At 47.0% G+C, this 22,952-nt stretch overlaps 1 protein-coding gene across 4 annotated transcripts in view; it reads right to left on the reverse strand.

Annotated features, from left to right (window-relative positions):
* Positions 1 to 11,049, reverse strand: part of TCF7L1 (transcription factor 7 like 1) — a 102,015-nt gene extending 90,966 nt beyond the window's left edge. For 2 of the 4 annotated variants that reach the window (XM_043536429.1, XM_037886425.2), the window contains exons 1-3: positions 10,767 to 11,044; positions 10,615 to 10,681; positions 9,288 to 9,418 (exon numbers count right to left, since the gene is read on the reverse strand). In XM_043536429.1, the coding sequence (XP_043392364.1) occupies positions 9,288 to 9,418; positions 10,615 to 10,681; positions 10,767 to 10,961 (393 nt within the window). In that variant the 5' untranslated portion in view covers positions 10,962 to 11,044. Of the gene's footprint in view, positions 1 to 9,287; positions 9,419 to 10,614; positions 10,682 to 10,766 lie in introns of all 4 variants that reach the window. The other 2 variants (XM_037886427.2, XM_043536428.1) reach the window with 2 other exon arrangements.
* Between the last annotated feature and the right edge of the window lie 11,903 nt (positions 11,050 to 22,952).

The following is a 22,952-nucleotide window of genomic DNA, read 5'->3' on the forward strand; positions in this document are numbered from 1 at the left end:
CCGCGCAGACAGGAGAAGCAACTGAAGGGAATGTCCTGCTCAGCCCCTTCTGCCCTAAGACAGCGCATGCTCAGTACACATGGACTGTTCAGCCAGCGGGGCAGCCAGACGCAGAGAACTCACACAGATTTTGATGGAATTTCACAGGGACAGTCTGAGGCGCTTCTGTGACCCCAGGACAAGCCCTCTGTCAAAATTCAAGCCTCTTCTCCCAAGCGCAGAGGCATCCGGGCTTCCCAACGAAACGGCTTATAGACATTTTTTAGCATTCCCAACACAACACACATTTTCCTGAAGGTCATCGTCAGAAGCACTTGCAACATTTTTGCTGAAATGACGAAAAACCCGATCCGCCTAAGGCACGGAAAACTTCAGCCTGAATAATTAATATTCGGCTTCTAATTATCAGCAGGCTTTATCATTAATAAACAAGGTTTTTACAATGGAAACCGTGAGGAAACCTTAACTCTAAGAGTTGCTGCCAGCTCCACCTATAGCTCAAGGTCAGGCCACCTCCCAGCACACGAGCTACTGAGTTTGAGCAAAACCTGGCGCAAAGCACTGTAATGAAAACGAGTGACGGTCTTTACCCATCAGCAGGTCTCCTAAGGGCGACAATAACCTGGCCCAGCAGTTACAGTGCACTCCACACTTTTTTTATTTAATTCGGATTTTTTTATTCTATTCCAGTTACAATAAGTTTACCTTTTAAAAAATAAATCTGTTCAAAATTAAATCCGAATTTAAAACAAAATATGTTAAGGACTAAAAACGTCTTATAATCTCTTCAGACAGCTAAATACAAAAGGCTGAATCCATGAGCTCTGTCAGGAACTTTGAGTTAAAGGCTGCTTTTCTATATAAAGAAAGAATCAGGGGGAAAACATCTAATTTTTGAAGTCAAGATTTACAAATATGGCACAATAGGTCTTGCACTGTATTAAGGGATTGTTCTGGTTAACGAAAATAAATTGTATATGCTGTTTTGTGTGTTTAATTAAATTTTCTGTTACCACCCTAATGCAGCCTGACACAAATCATGAGCAAAAAGTTAATTATCTAGTAAATAAGCAATATATCATTCGTCATTTTCTAACACACTAAAAATGTTTAATTAATAATCTGAAAACAGGTATATAATTGCTTAAATAAATATATATAGTTATAGCATATCTTAAGTGGCAAAAAGATGTACCAAATCTAGCGTGACGGCACTATTTAGTTGCAAAGCAACGATGCTTCAATGGTGATATCAACCAATCGGAATACACCTTTCTTCGAAAATAACTGCAGTACAAACAGAAAAGTTGATTACAACTGACTATTTAAATCGAGGCTCTCCACTTGGTGATTTAATCATGATTTAAATTGCTTATTTAAATCAATCCATCCTGCCACACTGAAGGAGATATTTTGCTTTGGAAGTAACCAGCTACTTGTCCAGCTGGGCATCTTCCTTCCAGTACAGTTTGCATTGCAAGAGTAGGCAGAAAACCTCAAACATTTACGCCTGCTCTACACAGGACTTGTCTGGGAACTCTCCCACTGACTCACTAACACCTGTGCAGCTCCACGGGTGGCATTATCAGAGAAACTGAGGCTTAGGCATTCACCGGTGTTTTTATACGACTTGCTACCATTGTTCCGACCAATCGAGAAGTTGCACGGGGAATGGGTCTTTTTGCAATAGCATATTGAGTGATTATATAAAAATCGCTGCCTAGAAAGAACATACTCAGAATCACACTGCATTGGGTCTCCCTATAACTGGATATTAGAAGACAACTCATCATCATATTTACCCCAGAAACCAGACCTGTATTGGTAATACAATGCACAGTAACAATATGAGTTTCATATGCCATCGTGTCTTTCGTATAAACTGTATCCCAAAATATCTTAGGGAGTTAAATGCAGTTAGAAAGCAATATTAGAAACAGCACCATCATAATTATGGCCCACATTGCATATGAAATATTTTCCAGTAGTGTTTGCATGACAACCCTGACGGAGACGCTGAACTCTCTCAACTCCTGATCTAAGCATCATGTACTATATAAGTATGCAAGGCAAAGGTTCGGATGCCACTGGAAATATAGAGAAGAGATGTGATGAGCAGTAAGGAGGGTTTCTGATGAATAAGTATATAACAGACGTTGACCCAGGGTCAGAGTGAAAATGGTAGATGGAACCTTAACTCCAAGTTTCCTAGTGTTAAATGGAATAGAATACAGACCCAGCTTTTCATTTCTTATTTGTTACATCATGTTAATGGCTGTATTTATCAGTAAGAGACTGATTTTTCCTTCAGAAATACAGATTTGACTTTTCTGATATTTTTAAAGTTAAAAAAAAGTAGAAAAAAAATCTCAGGCTTTTTACATAATAAAGTAGCAAAAAAGGGGGGGTGGGGCGGGAGGGGACAACCCCTCATTCCCTCCCCCTTTGCAACTCCGTGCTTAGACTGGAACTGAGAGGGTCTCTTAAATGTGAGTTTATTGAGAGGAGGGAAGAACCCAATGGAACTAAAATGTTAACAGGAGTGGAAGTCTGCATTCCAAATGCAGCTGCAATCATCAGCTGTCCTGCTTGGTACAAAATGCACTACAAGGCCTGAAAAAGGCATCCAACCTCCCAAGTACCACAGAGTGCAGAGATGTAAGAAAGCTAAGTCAAGCAGAGTACCCCCCAAGAACCTACTGAACTTTTACCTAAAGTATTACTAATCATGTTTATTACAGAAGAGCCTACGGGCCAACCAGAATTGGGGCCCTGCTGTTGTAGAATTTAGCTAGTCTAGTTTTAAGTGTGAAATGTGATAGGTCTTCTACCCTCCCCCTGAAATGACTCCACAATGCAGAACATCTTGTCAGGATGGCTTTCCTGATAATATTTTTTATGCTCATGGCATATACATAGAGAATTTAGATACAAACATCTAATGCTATTTCCAGAAGGTTGCAGTGTAACACGACTTCGTTGGAATCCAGAATCTTAACACGAGAACAAAAACAGAAAGAGAGAAAGCAGGCTGCTCCCTAAGGCAGAACTCCCCCCACCTTGCTCTAGGCTGTCTCTTTGCAGACTGATTGCACAAAACCCGGATTGCATGTTCTGCAGAGCCCTGAAGCCTGCAAGCAAGACCAGAAAATTCTTTACACTTAATATAACAGCTTGTAATTTTAAGTTTTCAATGCATCACCGTATTCCTTTACTTAATTTTATACCATTGTTCCCAGTTCTGTTCTCCACGTATTGTCCTAAATAATTGCTCCCTATCCTCAGCAGGTTGGAGAGGAAATATTCATTGGCTTTTACACTCCTTAATTGTCTCACAGCCAACCTATACATATTTGGCTCTTTTAATCTCTACACAGTCAATCCCTCCAGCAGCTAGATACCATCATTATAGGTATCATATAGAAACACAAGACAGACAGACCAATCCTGATCATTTTGGTTGCTCTTCTCTGATCCCCAACCAGTTTGTCAATATCTTTCTCATAACGTGATGCCTCAACAGTGGATGCCATTCATATATGGGAGCTGCTAGTTCCCTATCTAGAGAGCTGTAGCCCACGAAAGCTTATGCTCAAATAAATTTGTTAGTCTCTAAGGTGCCACACGTACTCCTGTTCTTTCTATCTAGAGATAATGTCTCTGCAGCTCAAAACTGCACTGCTGATACTTAGGGCTCTGAAAACTCATTTTTAACTTGCTGCCCATCATCACTCCAAGAATCTTTTCCTAGCATCTTCCTCCTGTTGAGTATCTGTTTCCAAACTCCCACACCCACCCCACAGCCCAGAAAGATTAATTACATATTTCCAGGAAGAATCTCAATTTGTCCCCATATGGGTCCATTCAAAACAGATGCTAAAACCTTTAAGTGGCCTGATCACATCACCCCTTCCATTCCATCCTCTGACCCCCCACCTCTTCTCCACTGCATCCAAGATAAGCTTCTTGCATTCATCTTTAAGTCCATTCCCAGTAACCCTGCCCTACCTTTCCACTCTGTTACCTTACTGCTTTGTCAACCTTTCACTCCATCAATAACAGTTAACCTCTATCATGCATGAGCCTGTTTCTCCCACAATCATCTTTGAGCTCCACACCCCATGCTTCCCTTATACCTGGAACATCCTCTCTCTCTCTCTCTCAAAAAAAAAAAAAAAAAAAAAAAATCCATAAAGCCCCACCCTCCTTCAAGTCTCCTTTTAAGACTCATTTCTACTGAGATACCCACAAACACCGACAGCGAATAATGGCCAGTCAAGACTAGAGCTATCCCTTTATTTGTCTCAATTACTAAAAACCCTCTCTATGCCAAAGGATGCTACTGTTCCTATTACCATCTCCCTCCTCCCCATTTGCTGAGTTCATCTGTTCAATCTTGTCTTAAACTAAGCTTTTCAGGATGAGGACAGGGATTATCTGTCTGTACCATGCCTAGCGCATTGGCTAGGGCCTCTAGGCAGTACTCTAACAGTTTTGGATTTTAAGGCCAGATGGGACCATTAAGATAGTCTGACCTCCTGCATAACAACGGCCATCAAATTTCACCAAGTGGTTCCTACACCAACTTCACAAGTTCTGACTGAGCTGTAACATATCTTTTAGAAAGACACGCAAACCTGATTTAAAGATGTCAAATGATACACAATCCACTACAATCCTAGGAAAGTTGTTGCAAAGCTAAGTTAGCATCACTGCTAAAAATGCGCACTTTACCTCCTGTTTGAATTTGTCTAGCTTCTATTTCCTACTGTTGGATTTTTTTTTTATGCTTTTGTCTGCTGGAATAACAAGTCCTCCACATATCCTCATCTTGGGTGGTTAATTTAGACTGCGATCAAATTGCTTCTTAACCTTCTGTTTGATAGGATAAATAGACTGAACTTCTTAAGTCTCTCCATGTAAGGCAGGTTGTCCAGTCCTTAGATCCTCTTGTAGCTCTTCCCTAAACACTCTCCAAATTTTCAGCACCTTCTTTGAAGTGTGGTTACCAGAATTGGACACAATATTCTAGTAATGGTCTCATCTCTGGTGTATACATAGATACACTACCTCATTGTTCCCCTACATATGCATCCCAGGAATAACGTAGCTGAAGTCGATGTACTTAGATCTACTTACGTGGGGTCTTCACTGCGGTAAGTCAACGGCTGACCCTCTCCCATTGACTCCGCCTGCGCCTCTCGCCCTGGTGGAGTACTGGAGTTGACGGGAGAGCGCTCGGCGGTCAATTTATCGCGTCTAGACGGGTAATGTAGACAAGCCCTTAGCTACAGCATCACACTGGGAGCTGAAGTTCATTTGGTGGTTCACCATCACCCCAAGTCTGTTTCAGAATCACTGCTCTCTAAGATGCAGTTCCCATTCTGTAAGCATGATCTCCTTTCTCTGTCCCTAGATGTATCATGCATTTGGCTGAATTGTATTTGATTGTGTCAAGCTTACCAAAAAAATCCAGATCACTCTGTATCAGTGACCTGCCCTCATCATCATTTACCGCCCCACCAATATTAGTCACATTTGCAAACTTTACATGAAATTTTATATTTTCTTCCAGATATCTGATAAAAACATCCTCAACCTAATCCTGTATGAGAAGTCCCTGCTGAACCCCATCAGAATACCCCCATTCAATTATTATTCCCCATTAACAAATATGTCTTGAGATCTGTCAACCTGTTTTTAAACACACGTGCTGCACTGGTTTTGAACAATGCTAGTTTTTTAGTCAAAATGTTGCATAGTACTAAGTCAAATGCCTAAAAGAAGTCCAAGCATATTACATCAACACAGTTACCTTTATCAACCACTTGTAGTCCCACTAAAAAATTGTATCAAGTTGGAAAAGAGGTGGTCTTCAGCTAAGTAGCCCTCTTTACCAGCCTTAGTTATATGACCATCCCTTCGTTCTTTTTTGATTGACGCCTAGTCTACACTCGGGGGGGAGAGAATTGATCTAAGTTGATCGACTTACCGTGGTGTCTTCACCGCGGTGAGTCGACTGCTGCCACTCCCCCATCGACTCCGCCTGCGCTTCTCGCAGCGGGTGAGTACAGGAGTCGAGGGGAGAGCGCTCGGGGGTCGATTTATCGCATCTAGACTAGACGTGATAAATCGACCCCTGCTGGATCGATCGCTGCCCGCCAATCCGGCGGGTAGCGTAGACGTACCCAAAGTCACATACTGCTGTTCCATTATTTTGTCTGAGATCGATGTCAGGCTAACAGGCCTATAATTACCCAGGTTATCCTGTTTACCCTTTTAAAATATGGACACATTAGCTCGCTTCTGGTCTTCTTGAATTTCCCCAGTATTCCAAGATTTATTAAATAAAAGTATTAATTATTTTATGGCTAATGTTTCTAATCTTACTTGGTCCCTTTTTATTATTTCTTAGTCCTCACTGGTATTTGCAATTCCTCCCAATCAAGTATCATCTGTGAAATTTATTAATACAAATAACGGTGACAAACTGCAACTATAACCTTTACCCATCACACAACTGTCTGCCACACAGGCATATTTGTATAATCATGCCCTCGAGGCAAGTACAGTCTAGCTGTTAAGATCTAAATGAAAGCCCAAAAGTTCTAATGCCTAATTATCAGTAACTGTATAATTAAAATACAGTTATGTCATACAGCTGAATGCAGTATTGACCCATGTTAATGAACAAACAACCAAATGGCTAATAATTCAAACATCATTTAACACTAAATGATTGTTCAAGCCAGCTGGTTTTAGATAACGTATTTTAGAGATAGGTGTAAACAAGCTAGCATTAATTTAAGTCACAGCTTAAAGGAACAATATCTTCTTCTATGTTCTCTTCGTAGAAATGCATGTAAAATCCTCCTATCAATAATTTAGCAAAGGCAAGTGTGAATAATGGATTCATTAAAACCTGGCCGAACAGTGGACGTCACTAAAAGCATTTTGTTTCAAAGCAATAAAACATACAAGAATTGAGAAGCCTTCAATGCTAACTAACCCTATTAGTTTAGAGCATTATTTGTACAAGTCCTTGTGCCAGTTGCTTTCAGGCATACAAGGAAACAAGCCATCCATGCCCCAGGTATGTTTTAATGCCACAAGTGAATAGAGCAGCTTCCAATTGCTGAAAAGCACGATGACAGCAGAATTAACCGGTTCTGCTGGGAAAGTTTCTCAGGCTTCTCTTAATCATTATTAAGAGCCAATCAGGCATCACATTTATCTTGTTCAGGCCCTTCACCTTAAACGACAAAAGTTCCAGAATTAAATCAGAAGCCCAGAGGAGGGCACTGATCATTGATAAGGTGTGCACCTCACCAAGGAAAGGATAATAATAGGTTCCTGTTTGGGGATAAGCATGCAGGCAGGGAACCTCTAATGGCCACCGGAACACAATGAGCTCCTGAGGGCAGAGAAGGATTTGGGGATGGGGCATTGGTTTGTGTTCTGGGGAATTCCAATTTGCTCTCATTTGCACTCTGTCTAACGCTTGGTCAATTTGCTTAATCACTTCTTTAAACGCTGATGGAGAGACAGACAATGTCAGCCCATTAACAGCTTTAAAAAGTCTTAGAGATCCCTTTAAATGAGAAAAGCAGGGCAAACAGAAGAAAACCATGGTCAGGTTTCTCAGGTTTACACATGTAACAGGGCTCCCCACTGGATTCTTTATTAGTTTTCCATCCAGAATTTACATTCAAGTTTTAAACGGCAGGAGTCAGAAATCAAACAGCACGCACGTTTCTTTTGCGTGGAACTTAAAGTTATTGCAGAATCAACTGCTCCACCCCAGCAGATAAGACCCGGGGGGGGGGGGGTCTTGCTCTGAAAGTAGTTAAGCAAAACAAATACACCACCGAGTGAGAATCTCGGATTTTCCCCTCAAATATTCATTAAAGAGACACTGTCAAGTCAAGTCTATCCCTTATTTTTTGTGCCTGTGTGGTAAAAAAAAGTTTTTACAAACACTCAGATCCAAGAGAAACGACTCCATGAAATTACAAAACACACACCACGGCCCTGACCCTGCAATTTGTCACACACAGGCAGACTGCTGTGTCCACATGGGCCGCCCCCATTAAAGACACTGGGGGTCTGCGCAGGCACAGAAATCCACGTATGAGCAACAAATTGCAGCATTGGAATCTTCAATTTTAAAGCAAACGTTCCTGAGCAATGTTTGCAACCCAAGCGTCACAGCATAGTACTAATGCATTATCATTTGTATTACAATAGCCCCCAAAGGGCTTCTTAACATTGAATCACAGAATATCAGGGTTGGAAGGGACCTCAGGAGGTCATCTAGTCCAACCCCCTGCTCAAAGCAGGAGCATGATACAGAGGCCCCAATCGTGCAATCAGATCGGCACAGGAGCCCCTGTGCCATCCCAGTGAAGTCACTTGGTCTTCCCTTGCCCATTCAATTGCAGGATTGGGGTCACAGCATGAAAACATGGGCCTCACCCCCAATGAAACTGCAGGTCAGCCAGTGAAAGGGGCTTATTTTCACCTTCCAAGCTGAGAGAAATGCAAAAAGTGAACAAACAACATCAAAGAAGGAAAATTAGATTTGATATTCTGGAGTTCTATTTTCATAATCTAAGGTGATATCAGTCAAATAAACTAGGGCATGTGCGTGTTTGTTTCAAATATATGATCATTAACCTGACAACGTATAACTCCTAAAGAGCAATAGGGACAAGTTTGGGCCCCAACCTTACAAACTGATCCTCATGGGATGGACCTTGACTTTAGTGGGGATCTACTAGGGTATTACACGCTGCCTGCATCAGCTTGAATGATCAACCCAGGAAGGAGGAAGAATGAATCAGGGAGCAAAACTCTGCCACTTTCCTCATCCCTGCCAATTCTTTAGAGGTCTCGCTTTGTGAAGAGGAGCGTATGCACCCCATGGAAACGAATGAGGATACGAAAAACCACCCAACTCATCTCTTCAGCTTCCAAATAAAACAATCTAACTTCACCACAGGGGCAGTCTCCCCAGCACTCATGCTGTCAGATCAGTAGGATGAGAATGCAGCCTCAAGCTACTTTACAAAAGATCACTTTTATGCAATCAACGCCGCAAAACAAGAGTCAGAGCAGACATTTCTACTCTGCAAGACAGCAAAAGCCGCCCCCCAGACCACATACACTGTCCCTGGACATCAGGGGTCTCTCCTCAGCGAGGGTGAAAGAACAGCTGAACAGTGTCTGCAGGGAGAAAGGAGTTCTCCTGACAGCAGAGGGGCCAAACCAAAGTGAGCAGCACTTACTGTGCGAGCACCGCCAGGGGACAGGGCTCCGTTGGGCAGGTAGGGACTGCCCAGCTCTGGGATCATCAGGAAGGGGTAACCTGGATATGGGGGCCCCTTAAAGAAACCTCCATCTTGCTGTCTTCTCACTACTGGGGAGAAAAGAAAAGGCTCAGCCAGGGGCTTTCACAAGGGTGGGGCTGGGAGCAGGCCAAGGGCCCGGGGAGTGGGAAGATGGTAGAAGCGGCTGAAGTTGTTAAAGCTGGGGTGGAGAGAAGGGGGGGAAATAGGTCTTCACTGCAGAGTTAACTCCAGTATCTACACTCAGGTTACTTCCCTGGAGTAAGCCTAGCTCAGGGAGGAAGGGGTGGGTAAGCAGGGGGGAGGAGGAGAGAGTCTGAGGGCGGGCGACGGACACGGACGAAGAAAACAAAGAGGTTAAAAGTCTTGCTAAGCGTCTGCAAGTATCCGAAGGATGTAAACACCACGGAGGGCTGCAGGGCTGGGGGATCCTCCAGGCCGGGGCTGGGACCCTGAGCCGCGCAGGGACCCGAGGGAAACTTCCCGTCCAAGGCGAACTGCCGGGGGCGGCCCCGGAGAGGGGGATCCAGGGGGAAAGGGAAGCGGAGGGAGGGTGAGCACAGGCGCATGGGGCTGGGAAGTGGGGAGCAGGGGAGTGAAGGAGCTGAAGGGGGGCAAGCGGGCAGGGGTAACTGGGGAGGGAAGAGAGCAGAAGGGGTGGGAAGAGGGCTGGGGAAAGGGGCACGGGACAGGGGGAGCAGAGGGGGCAGGCTAGGGAAGGGCAGGATCCCAGAGGGAAGCCCCAGGGGGTCGGGTTGGGGGGCAGAGGGCCGGGACGGGGCCCCGGCGGAAGCAGAGGGAGCAGGGATCCCAGGGGGGCGGGGACAGGGGGAGCAGCGGGGACAGGGATCCCAGGGGGGCGGGTTGGGGGTAGAGGGCCGGGACAGGGGCCCCGGGGGAAGCAAAGGGAGCAGAGACCCCAGGGGGGAGGGGGCGGGTTGGGGGGGCAGGGGGGCGGCCCCGAGGGGAGCAGCGGGGGACAGGGATCCCAGGAGGAAGCCCCAGGGGGGCGGGGGCCGGGGGCAGGGGCCCCGAGGGGAGCGGCGGGGATCCCAGGGGGGCGGGGGCGGGTTGGGGGGCAGAGGGGCGGGACAGGGGCCCCGGGGGCAGCAGCGGGGGCAGGCACCCCAGGGGGGCGGGCTGGGGGGCAGAGGGCCGGGACAGGGGCCCCGGGGGGAGCAGCGGGGGCAGGCACCCCAGGGGGGCGGGCTGGGGGGCTAGGGGCCGAGGCCCCGGGGGGAGCAGGGGGCCGGGCAGGGGTCGGTACCTTCGGCGAGATAGTCCCGCGGCTTCTGGAAACTTTCGCGGGGCTGCGGCGGCGGCGGCCGCTCCGCCTGCGGGGAGACACAAAGGGGAGAGGGGTGAGCGCTGCCCCGAGCCCCCCGGCGCCCCCCGCCCCCGGGCCCCCCGGCCCCTCACCTCCGAGTCGGAGCCCGAGGCGCTGGCGCGGCGGTTCTCGGACTCGTGGACCAGCGAGGACTTGAGCTCGTCCAGGTCCCCGTGGGCCGAGCCGCGCCCCGCGCCCTTGTCCTGCTCGTCGCCCTCGTCCTGGAAGGGGATCAGCTCGTCCGGGGCGCCCAGGTCGTCGCCGCCCGCGGGCGGCAGCTGGGGCATGGTGCGCCCGGCCCGCCCAACTTCGAGGCGCGGCGCCGGCCGAGTGCGGAGCGGGCAGCGGGCGGGCGGCGGGCGCGGCTGCCTCCCCCTCCCGCTCCCCCGCCGGCGGGGCCGGCCCCTCGCTCCCTCCCTCCCGCCGCCGGGGGGGTCGGGGGGGCGGGCGGCCGGGGGGGTGGAGCTCCCGCTGCAAGCTGACACCGGCCGGGGCGGGACCCCCAGCTCCCCTCACCCCCCCCCCCCGGGCCGGGACCCCCAGCTCCTCACACAGCCCCGCCCCCCCCCCGGGCCGGGACCCCCAGATCCCCTCACAGCCCCCCCGATCCGGGACCCCCAGCTCCTCACACAGCCCCGCCCCCCCGGGCCGGGACCCCCAGCTCCCCTCACAGCCCCCCCGAGCCGGGACCCCCAGATCCCCCCCCCAGCCCCGGGACCCCCAGCTCCCCTCACAGCCCTGCCCCCCCGGGCCCGGACCCCGAGATCCCCCCCACAGCCCCTCCTTTCCTGCCGTGCTCACAGCCCCCCCGTGCCCTCTGCCTCCCAGGGTCTGGAACCCCCAGTTCCTCCCACAGCCCCCTAGTGCTGGACCCCCAGCTCCTCACAGCCCCGCCCCCCCGGGCCAGGAACCCCAGCTCCTCACAGCCCCCCTGGCTCGGACCCTAGCTCCTCACCGCCCCACCCCCCTGGGCCCGGACCCCCCAGCTATTCTCACAGCCCGGCCACCCCCGTGCTGGGACCCCCAGCTCCTCACAAAGCCCCCCAAATGCTGGGACTTCCAGCTCCTCTCACAGGCCCCCCACAGTCCCATCCCCCTGGGCTGGGACCCCCAGCTCCTGTTACAGCCCCCCATGGCCCTACCTGCCGGGGCTGGGATCCCCAGCTCCTCACACAGCCCACCCCCCAGGGATGGGACCCCCAGCTCCTCACACAGCTGCTCCCCAGCCTAACCAGACCTGGCTGGGACCCCCAGCTCATCACACAGCCCCCACACAGCCCAGCCCCCCGGGGCTGGGCCCCTCAGCTCCTCTCATAGTCCCCCCAGCTCGCCTCCTTGGGGCTGGGTTCCCCGGCTCCTCACATTGCCCTGCCCCATGGGGCTGGGACCCCCAGCCCCTAGCACAGACCCGCACTCCTAGGGCTGGGACTCCCAGCTCCTGACAGAGCCCCCCACAGCTCTGCCCCTGCATTGCTCCCCCCCAGTGCACCCTGATACAGCTATCACACCGAGCCCCGCAAATTATCCCCCACTGCCCTGTCTCCCTATACTGCTACCCCCAACTCCTGCCCCTGTGCTGCTACTGATCCCCCAGCGTTGCTTCCCCCAAGTGCCTCCCCGACATTGCTACCATCACCCCCGTTCCTATAAGTGCCCTCCACCCAGCAGATGATCATCTGCAAATGCCCCCTCTTGCTCACCCCGCACCAATTTAACCCTCTCTGCACCCCTCCTCCCCCCCACTGCTACCTCTCCCACCCCGTCCTGCTGAGCTCTTGCAGCCAAGCATACTCCTCCCAATCCCTGCACTGCCAGCTGCCTACAAATGTCTCCTCCCCCAGGCCAGTTCCTCTAATTACCCCCAACACAACCCCTACCAGTGTTCTCTCTCTGCCCAGCTATCCCCCCACATAGCCCCTGTAAGCATCACCTTCCGGCCAGCACTTCTACCATACACGCACCTCCTGCAAGTGTCCTTCCCCACACCTCACTACTACCCGCTTTCCAGCTCTGTTCCTCCCCTGCACAACTCACGCAGGTACACCTCTCAGGTGTACTGGATTTTGCAGCATGGTTCCACATTTAGGCTGAATCAGGCTGTCTCTGCCACAAAGGCAGGCTATGAATCATAGAATCATAGAATATCAGGGTTGGAAGGGACCTCAGGAGGTCATCTAGTCCAACCCCCTGCTCAAAGCAGGACCGATCCCCAACTAAATCATCCCAGCTAGGGCTTTGTCAAGCCTCACCTTAAAAATATCTAAGGAAGGAGATTCCACCACCTCCCTAGGTAACGCATTTCAGTGTTTCACCACCCTCCTAGTGAAAAAGTTTTTCCTAATATCCAACCTAGACCTCCCCCACTGCAACTTGAGACCATTACTCCTTGTTCTGTCATCAGCTACCACTGAGAACAGTCTAGATCCATCCTCTTTGAACCCCCTTTCAGGTAGTTGAAAGCAGCTATCAAATCCCCCCTTATTCTTCTCTTCCGCAGACTAAACAATCCCAGTTCCCTCAGCCTCTCCTCATAAGTCATGTGTTCCAGTCCCCTAATCATTTTTGTTGCCCTCCGCTGGACGCTTTCCAATTTTTCCACATCCTTCGTGTGGTGTGGGGCCCAAAACTGGACACAGTACTCCAGATGAGGCCTCACCAATGCCGAATAGAGGGGAACGATCACATCCCTCGATCTGCTGGCAATGCCCCTACTTATACAGCCCAAAATGCCATTGGCCTTCTTGGCAACAAGGGCACACTGTTGACTCATATCCAGCTTCTCGTCCACTGTCACCCCTAGGTCCTTTTCTGCAGAACTGCTGCCGAGCCATTCGGTCCCTAGTCTGTAGCGGTGCATGGGATTCTTCCGTCCTAAGTGCAAGACTCTGCACTTGTCCTTGTTGAACCTCATCAGATTTCTTTTGGCCCAATCCTCCAATTTGTCTAGGTCCCTCTGTGTCCTATCCCTACCCTCCAGCGTATTTACCTCTCCTCCCAGTTTAGTGTCATCTGCAAACTTGCTGAGGGTGCAATCCACACCATCCTCCAGATCATTTATGAAGATATTGAACAAAACCGGCCCCAGGACCGACCGTTGGGGCACTCCGCTTGATACCGGCTGCCAACTAGACATGGAGCCATTGATCACTACCCGTTGAGCCCGACAATTTAGCCAACTTTCTATCCACCTTATAGTCCATTCATCCAGCCCATATTTCTTTGACTTGCTGGCAAGAATACTGTGGGAGACCGTGTCAAAAGCTTTGCTAAAGTCAAGGAACAACACGTCCACCGCTTTCCCCTCATCCACAGAGCCAGTTATCGCGTCATAGAAGGCAATTAGATTAGTCAGGCATGACTTGCCCTTGGTGAATCCATGCTGACTGTTCCTGATCACTTTCCTCTCCTCTAAGTGCTTCAGAATTGATTCCTTGAGGACCTGCTCCATGAATTTTCCAGGGACTGAGGTGAGGCTGACTGGCCTGTAGTTCCCAGGATCCTCCTTCTTCCCTTTATGCTCAACCTGTACCCTACAGCAACGTGCAGTGAGCTGGAACCCAGGTAGCCATGAGTCCCAAACTATTGGGCGAAGCAGTAGATGTGCTATGGCTTTTGACACAGTCCCACAAGACAGTCTAGTATCAATGAAATGAGTATAAGGTGGGTGCACAACTGATTGAAAGACCGTACTCAAAGAGTAGTTCTCAAAGGATCGCTGTCAAACTGGGAGGGCATGGGGTTCCACAGGGATCAGTCCTGGGCCTAGTATTATTTAATATTTAAATTAATTACTTGGATAATGGTGTGGAGCATTTGCTTATAAAATATGCAGAGGACACCAAGCTGGGAGGGGTTGCAAGCACTTTGGGGGACAGGGATAGAACTGAAAAGGACCTTGATAAATTGGAGAATTGGTCTGAATTCAACAAGATGAAATTCAGTAAAGACAAGTGCACTTAGGAAGGAAAAATCAAATGCAGAACTACAGCATGGGGAATAACTGGCTAGGTGGTAATATGGCTAGAAAGGCTTGGGAGGGGGTTATAGTGGATCACAAAAGGAACATGTGTCAGCAATCTGATGCTGCTGCAAAAGAGGCTCATCATTCTGGGGTGTATTAATGAGTGTAGCATGTAAGGTAACTGTCCCACTCTTCTTGGCACTGGTGAGGGCTCAGCTGGACTACGGTGTCCAATTCTGGGTACCACACTTTGGGAAAACGTGGACAAACTGGAGAGAGTCCAGAGCAGGGCAACAAAAATGATCTCATGTTTAGAAAATCTGACCTATGAGGAAAGGTTAAAAAGTTAAAAACAACGGGGCATGTTTAGTTTTGAGGGAAGCGGACTGATAACTGTCTTCAAATATGTTAAGGACTGTTGTAAAGAGGATGGTGGCCAATGGTTCTTTATGGCCACTGAAGGTAGGACAAAAGTAATGGGCTTAATCATTAGCAAGAAAGGTTTAGGTTAGATAGTAGGAAAAAAAATTCTAACTATAAGAGTAGTTAAGCTCTGGACTAGGAAAGATGTTGCAGAAGGTAACTTCAGGCAGAGGTAGGACAAGAACTCAGGTCTGTAATAGGATAACGCCACGATTTAGCCATTCAGTCACTTTAAATGGGCTTTGGTTACATAGCCATAGGAATTGCCAGACTGGATCAGACCCGTGATCCATCTAGTCTAGTATCCTGGCTCTGACAGGGACCAGGACCAGATTCTTCAGAGGAAAGTGCAAGGCACAGTTGAAAGATGTGGTGTAATCTGTCTCCCAGGAAAACCTGGTTCCTGATCTCCCAAAGCATTAGAGATGTGTTTGAACCTTGAAACATGAGATTGTATATCTCTTCCAAAACTCTTAGTTTGCATTAACTGTTATAACTCTTGGTGTTGTTATCAATATAAACATCCAGTCCGCCTTTGAATCTTACTAAATTCTTGGCACCCATGATATCCTGTGTCGGTGAGTTCCACAGTATTTGCTCAGTTTTGAATCAGTTGCCTTTCAGTGTCAAATGTTTTCCTCCAATGTGCATTACTTTACATCATCAACATGGAACTTCATCTGCCATCATGTTACCCATTCACCTAGTTTGGTTTCGTCTCTCTGAATTTCCCCACAGTTCTTTCTGATTCTGACTAACCTAAACAACTTTGTGTCAGCTGCAAATTTTGCTACCTCACTTGCTAAATAATAAATATATTAAACAAAACTGGACCTAATACGGTACCTTGTGGTCCCTGCTATTAACCTTTTGCCATGATGAAAATTGGTCATTTGTTCCTATTCTTTGTTTCCTCTTTTCTAGCCAGTTTTTGATCCACCTCCACAAAAGTTTTCTTCTCACCCCATGATGATGTAGCCTCTTCTGAAGTACTTTGTGAAAGGCCTTTTAAAAATATAAATACATTATGTCAGTGGTTTTCCTTTACCTGACTTCTAACAGATTATTATTTATATCCCCATAGCGCCTAGCCATGGATCACGGTGCCAGACGCTGGACAAGCACCGAACAAAAAAACAGTCCCTGCTCCGAAGAGCTGACAATCTAAGACAAAATTTCCCTTTACAGAAACCATATTGGTTAGACCCTATCATATCATAATCTTCCAGGTGTTTTATTCTTCTAATTTTAGTTATAATTTCAACAAAATTATCAGATACAGATGATGTATGGTTCACTGGTCTGTCATTCCCCAGCTCACCCCTAGAGCCTTTCTTAAATACAGATACAGTAGAACCTCAGAGTAACAAACGCCAGAGTTACGAACTGACCCGTCCACCACACACCTCATTGGGAACCGGAAATACGCAATCAGGCAGCAGCAGAGACAAAAAAAAAAAAAAAAGGCAAATACAGTACAGTACTGTGTTAAACGCAAATTACTAAAAAAAAAAAAAGGAAAGCAGCATTTTTCTTCTGCATAGTAAAGTTTCACAGCTGTATTAAGTTAATGTTCGGTTGTAAACTTTTGAAAGAACTACCAGAACGTTTTCTTCAGAGTAATGAACATTTCAGAGCTCCGAACAACCTCCACTCCCGAGGTGTTTATAACTCTGAGGTTCTACTGTACAGCATTTACCATCCTCCAGTCCTCTGGTACAGTAGTTCTTTTTATGAGCTATCACATATCTTTGCTAGCAGCTCAGCCATTTCATACTTGAACTCCTTCAGACCATATGGCTGGATCATCTGGGCCTGGTGATTTGTTACTTAAAAATATCAGTTTGCTCCAGCACCTCTTCTTCTGACACTTCAATACAGCACCTCATCGAACCACTACACTACTGTGCCAGAATCAGGGCTAGACTCTTGGAATCCTGATCTGCAAGATTATACTGCCGTCTAGCAAACTGTTCGATAATCCACTGGTAAAGTGTGTGTCCAATCCACCTCTAGTGGCTGCTCCCCACAAATGACAATTACTCATGTATGAAGCAGTAGTGCGTTGTGCTGGGGATTGGCAGCCCAGAGCTCAAGGCCTAAAATAACCCATGGAGGGGAGCTGTCATAGTTGGCTAGAATATAAGTTGTTTTCCCAGTTTTCTGTTTTAAAAGAAACAGGTTTATAATTGTCACAGTGAGAAGATAAGCTTTAAAAACAGGTTTTATAATTAAAAGAACATTACAATCAGTTAATTAGGGCATGAGGCACAACCAAACCCAGGTGTTCCACATATTTTGGTTCCTTTTCATATATTACAATTGCTGGTGTCACATACTGGCGGGGTGGAGGGTTGAGAGGTATGCTCGGCCTTCCTCTGCCACTCAAGTCAATGACAGTCTCTGCAGGGGTACTCCATCGTCCCATTGGCCTATGCAAAGTACCACCCCGCTCTGTGCTTCAGCTCCCCCATTTGTAAATGAGGGATAATAACACCTCCCTACCTCACATGGGTGTTGTGAGGATAAATGCATTAAAAACTGGAAAGCGTTTTGAGATCCACAGATGAAATGCACTATACGAGAGCTATACGCAGTGGTGAGGCCTAGCACAGGGGTGAGGCAATATCTTCACCAGCAGAAGTTGGTCTAATAAAAGAAATTAACTCACCCACCATGTCTATGTAAGAGCTAGGCATTATTATTATTAATTATAATTCTTACACACTGTGCTGAGTTCCCTACACAAATGTCAGAACTAGCATTGGTCAGTATAAGGTAAATATATTGAATGAAAATTTTAAAAAACGGTTTGTTCTGTATCGTTCATTTCTTGACAAAAAATTGAAATTAAATTTTTCAATAACATTACTTATTGTTTTGGTGGGAAATGTCCCGCTTTCTCTATTTTTTCTCCTTTTTTTACCCAGGTGAATAAAAGCAGTGTTGTTTTTTAAAGTGAAAGGAAAGGGGATTTTCTCCCACAATCATGAAACAAAGAGTTTTGGATTTTTTGTTTGTTTCAAAATCCTGTCAAAATCTGAAAAAATTAACATGATTTTTTCCACAAAATGTAACTGAAACCTCAATGAAAAAGTAATTGAAATAATTTAAACCAGTTCTTGTCATAATCAAAATAGACCAATGGCCTAATTCTTCCTACTTCCCCAAATCAGTGGGGACTTTGGCTTTTTCCCCCTCCTTCTCTCTTGTCTTCTCCTCTTTCTACTTTACTATTATCATTCGTTATTTTAATTGGGGTAGCGCCTGTGAGCCAAGGGTGCCAGAACCTATGTAGAAGTGGGGGAGGGGGGCAAGGCCAAAATGCCCCCTCCATCTCTGCGCCTGGCTGCTCCAAGGGTGAGCCAGCTGCCCTCTCTTCTGACGCCACAGAAGCCCCTGGTGGGTGAAAGGTGTAATTGCAGCACCTCCCTGACAATGCATTATTCTGAGGGGGGCTGGGGGGAATTTGTGGAGGACATGAATTCTGCACTAATATTTCTTTTGTTAAAAAGATGGGGCATGGCTGTGAGCCCCACTTGCGGGTCAGGAGCCCATTGTGGTAGACGTTGTACAAACAGAACAAATAGATGGTCCCTGCCCCAAAGAGCTGACAATGTAAATAGAAGAGAAAAGACACAACAGAGGGACAGAGACAGATGGGGGACTACAAGGAAACAATGAGACAATATTGGTCACCACGCTAGGCAGTGGTCTCAGTACTTGTCAGATTTCTAGTCCTTGGTTCGATTTTGGCTGTGGAAGCTGAAGAAATAATTTAACTCTTTGTTCTGAAGACCGTGAGCTTCATGGTCATCCCTTCCTCCTGTGGGAGGGATTTCCAGCCTGTCCAGCAGACATGCGCCATTCTCCTTCAGAATGTATGGTTCCATAGTTTTGAGGAACTTGGCTCTCAAGAGGAGCAACCATGGAAAAATGGAGGCTCTGTGACGTATCTTGGGCTAATTCCACTGAGGATCTTGAAGAGTAATAAGAGATCTTGACCTATTAGTTCACAGCCATGTCAAAGAGGACCTACCATATCTCTTTCTTTGTCCATTTTACTTCAACAGCCAATACAATCTTAGTTAACGACAAACAGCACAGACAAAATTCAAAAGGAAACAATAATTCCCCCAAATATCTTCTGATCACTTGGGCTCCTACATTAGAAAATCAGACAGTGACCCCCTATTCCTCAAAACAGTGGCAAAATAAAGTAACACCTTGAGTACAGAGGTGCAAGATGCATGCACAGTGAAATACCACAACACAGCATTACAGTGAAAATCGGGGGGGCAGACTCCACCATCTGATTGCCTCGACCTTCACCCCTCTGCCCTTTATTCACAATATTGTGATCCAAGAAAAGCTTGAGCTTCCAAATCAAAGCAAACATTTTCTCCCCTGCAGTAGATACAGGTTTTGAAACGGAAAGCACTGAGCTAATGAAGCTGGTTGATCGAAAGCTCAGACTCTTTTTGTGTGCACCTATGTAGCTCAAGCTATATCAAGGAAAACATAGGTCAGGAGAGCGCCCTATAACCCCCATATTCATCATTTATATATAATTGTGATATTTCACATAAAGCATGCCATGTGAGGTATCAGGGGAAAGGTTATGATCTGCTGAAAGCCACTGTTCTATCTAAATATGTTTATTATTAGTGCATATGAAGTTATGAGATTGTGTTGTATGGTTGTCACTAAAATATGCTGTGGATTTGGGAGGCACCCAGATACTAGCTCTCCAGAGACAATGACAAGGGAGGTAACCAACACCCGGGTGGGTGCTGAACAAGCATCACCAGCCATTGTCCAGCCAGGGAGCTACAATTCAATGACTCATTGGCGCAAGGCCACACCAGAGAAATCGCTCAACCTTGCCTGGGGACATAGCAATGTCCACCAGACATGCCTGCACTTTTGTTCTCCAAGCACATGGGACTAAGGGTATAAAACAGAACACGGGGCCCCATGCTTAGCCTTTTCTGCTCCCCACACCTATGCTGAAAGCAACAAGGGCACTGAGAAGACTGAAGATTCCACCAGGAGACTGGCCTAGGTTTCAAAGGTGAAACCTATGTATTATGAACTGCAATATTCAGTGGGGTGAGAAAAACTGCTTAATCTAGATTTTGGCCAGTCTAATAGGGTTGAGAGTTTAGACTGTGTGCTTACATTTTCTTTTCTTTTGGTAACTAACTCTGACTTTTTGCCTATCATTTATAATCACTTAAAATCTATCTTTTGCAGTCAATAAACTTGTTTTACTGTTTATCTTTACCAATGAGTTTGCCTGAAGTGTTTTGTAAATCTGCTCAGGTTTACAAAGGCTGGTCTATATCCACTTTCCACTGATGAAGTGGTGAACCAATTAATAAATCTGCATTGCTCATCTTGAGCAGTGCAAGACAGTACATTCCTGAGATACAAGGATGGGAGCTGGGGGGGATTTGCTTTATGCCTTTCTCGGAGTGATTCATGACCGGCTCTGGGAGCATTCCTGCACTCTAGCTGGGTGTGGGACTCCACATGCTGTTGTGCTGAGTGATCACAGCACCTGGAGGGGTTTGCTGCTTGTCACTAGCAAAGCATTCTGAGAGAGAGCCCAGGCTGCAGAGTGAAGGGGGCACAGTGGTCCCATAGTCCTAGGCTGCATCCCGGGGATCCTGTCACAATAGTTTTTATTTAAATGTGATGGATGCTTGGGATGCTTCCCGTCTTTATCAGTTACTGATGCAAATGTAACTATCAGTGTTTGGCAGAAGGAAGCAGAAGCCACAGGTGAAAATATACGTGGAATACGGAACACTGAAACAATCTTCATAGAATCATAGAATCATAGAATATCAGGGTTGGAAGGGACCCCAGAAGGTCATCTAGTCCAACCCCCTGCTCGAAGCAGGACCAATTCCCAGTTAAATCATCCCAGCCAGGGCTTTGTCAAGCCTGACCTTAAAAACCTCTAAGGAAGGAGATTCTACCACCTCCCTAGGTAACGCATTCCAGTGTTTCACCACCCTCTTAGTGAAAAAGTTTTTCCTAATATCCAATCTAAACCTCCCCCATTGCAACTTGAGACCATTACTCCTTGTTCTGTCATCTGCTACCATTGAGAACAGTCTAGAGCCATCCTCTTTGGAACCCCCTTTCAGGTAGTTGAAAGCAGCTATCAAATCCCCCCTCATTCTTCTCTTCTGCAGACTAAACAATCCCAGCTCCCTCAGCCTCTCCTCATAAGTCATGTGCTCTAGACTCCTAATCATTTTTGTTGCCCTTCGCTGGACTCTCTCCAATTTATCCACATCCTTCTTGTAGTGTGGGGCCCAAAACTGGACACAGTACTCCAGATGAGGCCTCACCAGTGTCGAATAGAGGGGAACGATCACGTCCCTCGATCTGCTCGCTATGCCCCTACTTATACATCCCAAAATGCCATTGGCCTTCTTGGCAACAAGGGCACACTGCTGACTCATATCCAGCTTCTCGTCCACTGTCACCCCTAGGTCCTTTTCCGCAGAACTGCTGCCTAGCCATTCGGTCCCTAGTCTGTAGCGGTGCATTGGATTCTTCCATCCTAAGTGTAGGACCCTGCACTTATCCTTATTGAACCTCATCAGATTTCTTTTGGCCCAAACCTCCAATTTGTCTAGGTCCTTCTGTATCTTATCCCTCCCCTCCAGCGTATCTACCACTCCTCCCAGTTTAGTATCATCCGCAAATTTGCTGAGAGTGCAATCCACACCATCCTCCAGATCATTTATGAAGATATTGAACAAAACCGGCCCCAGGACCGACCCCTGGGGCACTCCACTTGACACCGGCTGCCAACTAGACATGGAGCCATTGATCACTACCCGTTGAGCCCGACAATCTAGCCAGCTTTCTACCCACCTTATAGTGCATTCATCCAGCCCATACTTCAAAGATGACTCACATTTTCTTCCCAAAATTATTTCCGTCAATGAATGACGTTTATCACAGAGATCCATCTCATTGGAACAAACCATCAAGGAAAGTGGTCGATTCGCCATTTTGTGATGTCCTCAAATCAGTGGGTGCCTTTCTGGAAGATGCTTTAGCCAGATACAAGCTACTGGGCCCAGTGCAGGGGTAACTGGGTGAAATTCTATAGCCTGGGCTATTCAGGAGGTCAGGCTATGATTTCATGGTCCCTTCTGGCCTCAAAATCTATTAATCTGAATTTTCTAGATGCTAACAAAAGGTCCAACATACTAACATTACATGAGAAGAACACAGGAATTATCAGACTGGATCAGACCCAAGATCCATCTAGTGCAGTATTCTGCCTCTGACACTGGCATTAGATCTTACAGACAAAGGTGCGGGGACAACCTGATGCCTGGAAAAGTTGCTTCCCAACCCCTATTAGGGTTTAAATTCCTTCTAAAACTCTTGTTGTTGTTTGTAATCCTTCCTACTATAACTCTGAATCCTCTCAGTATCCATAGAAATGGCCATTTAAAAAATCCTATTAACTCTTGACCTCTGTGGTATCTTGTGGCAGTGAGTTCCACAGTCTAATTTTGCATTGTGTGGAAAAAGTATTTCCTTTAACCAGTTCTGAACTAGACAGCTTTCCATTTCATTGACCATCCCCTTGTTCTTGTGTTATGAGACAGGGAGATCTGGAGCATTCGGTCTTCCTTCCCTAGATCTGCCATTATTTTGTACGTCTTTATCAGGTCTCTTCTTCTGTGCCTTCTCTCTAATGTTAACAGTCCTAATAATTTTCAGCATTCTTCAATAAGGTGGCTTTCCCATGATTTAATTTCCCAGATATATATGTTGCAAAGTGAAGGTCCATTAAAACACTGGAACAACTTACCAAGGCCTGTGATGGATTCTCCATCACCGGAAATTTTAAATC

This window comes from Chelonia mydas, chromosome 26 (genome assembly GCF_015237465.2).
Source record: "Chelonia mydas isolate rCheMyd1 chromosome 26, rCheMyd1.pri.v2, whole genome shotgun sequence".
Taxonomy (NCBI): Eukaryota; Metazoa; Chordata; order Testudines; family Cheloniidae; genus Chelonia; species Chelonia mydas.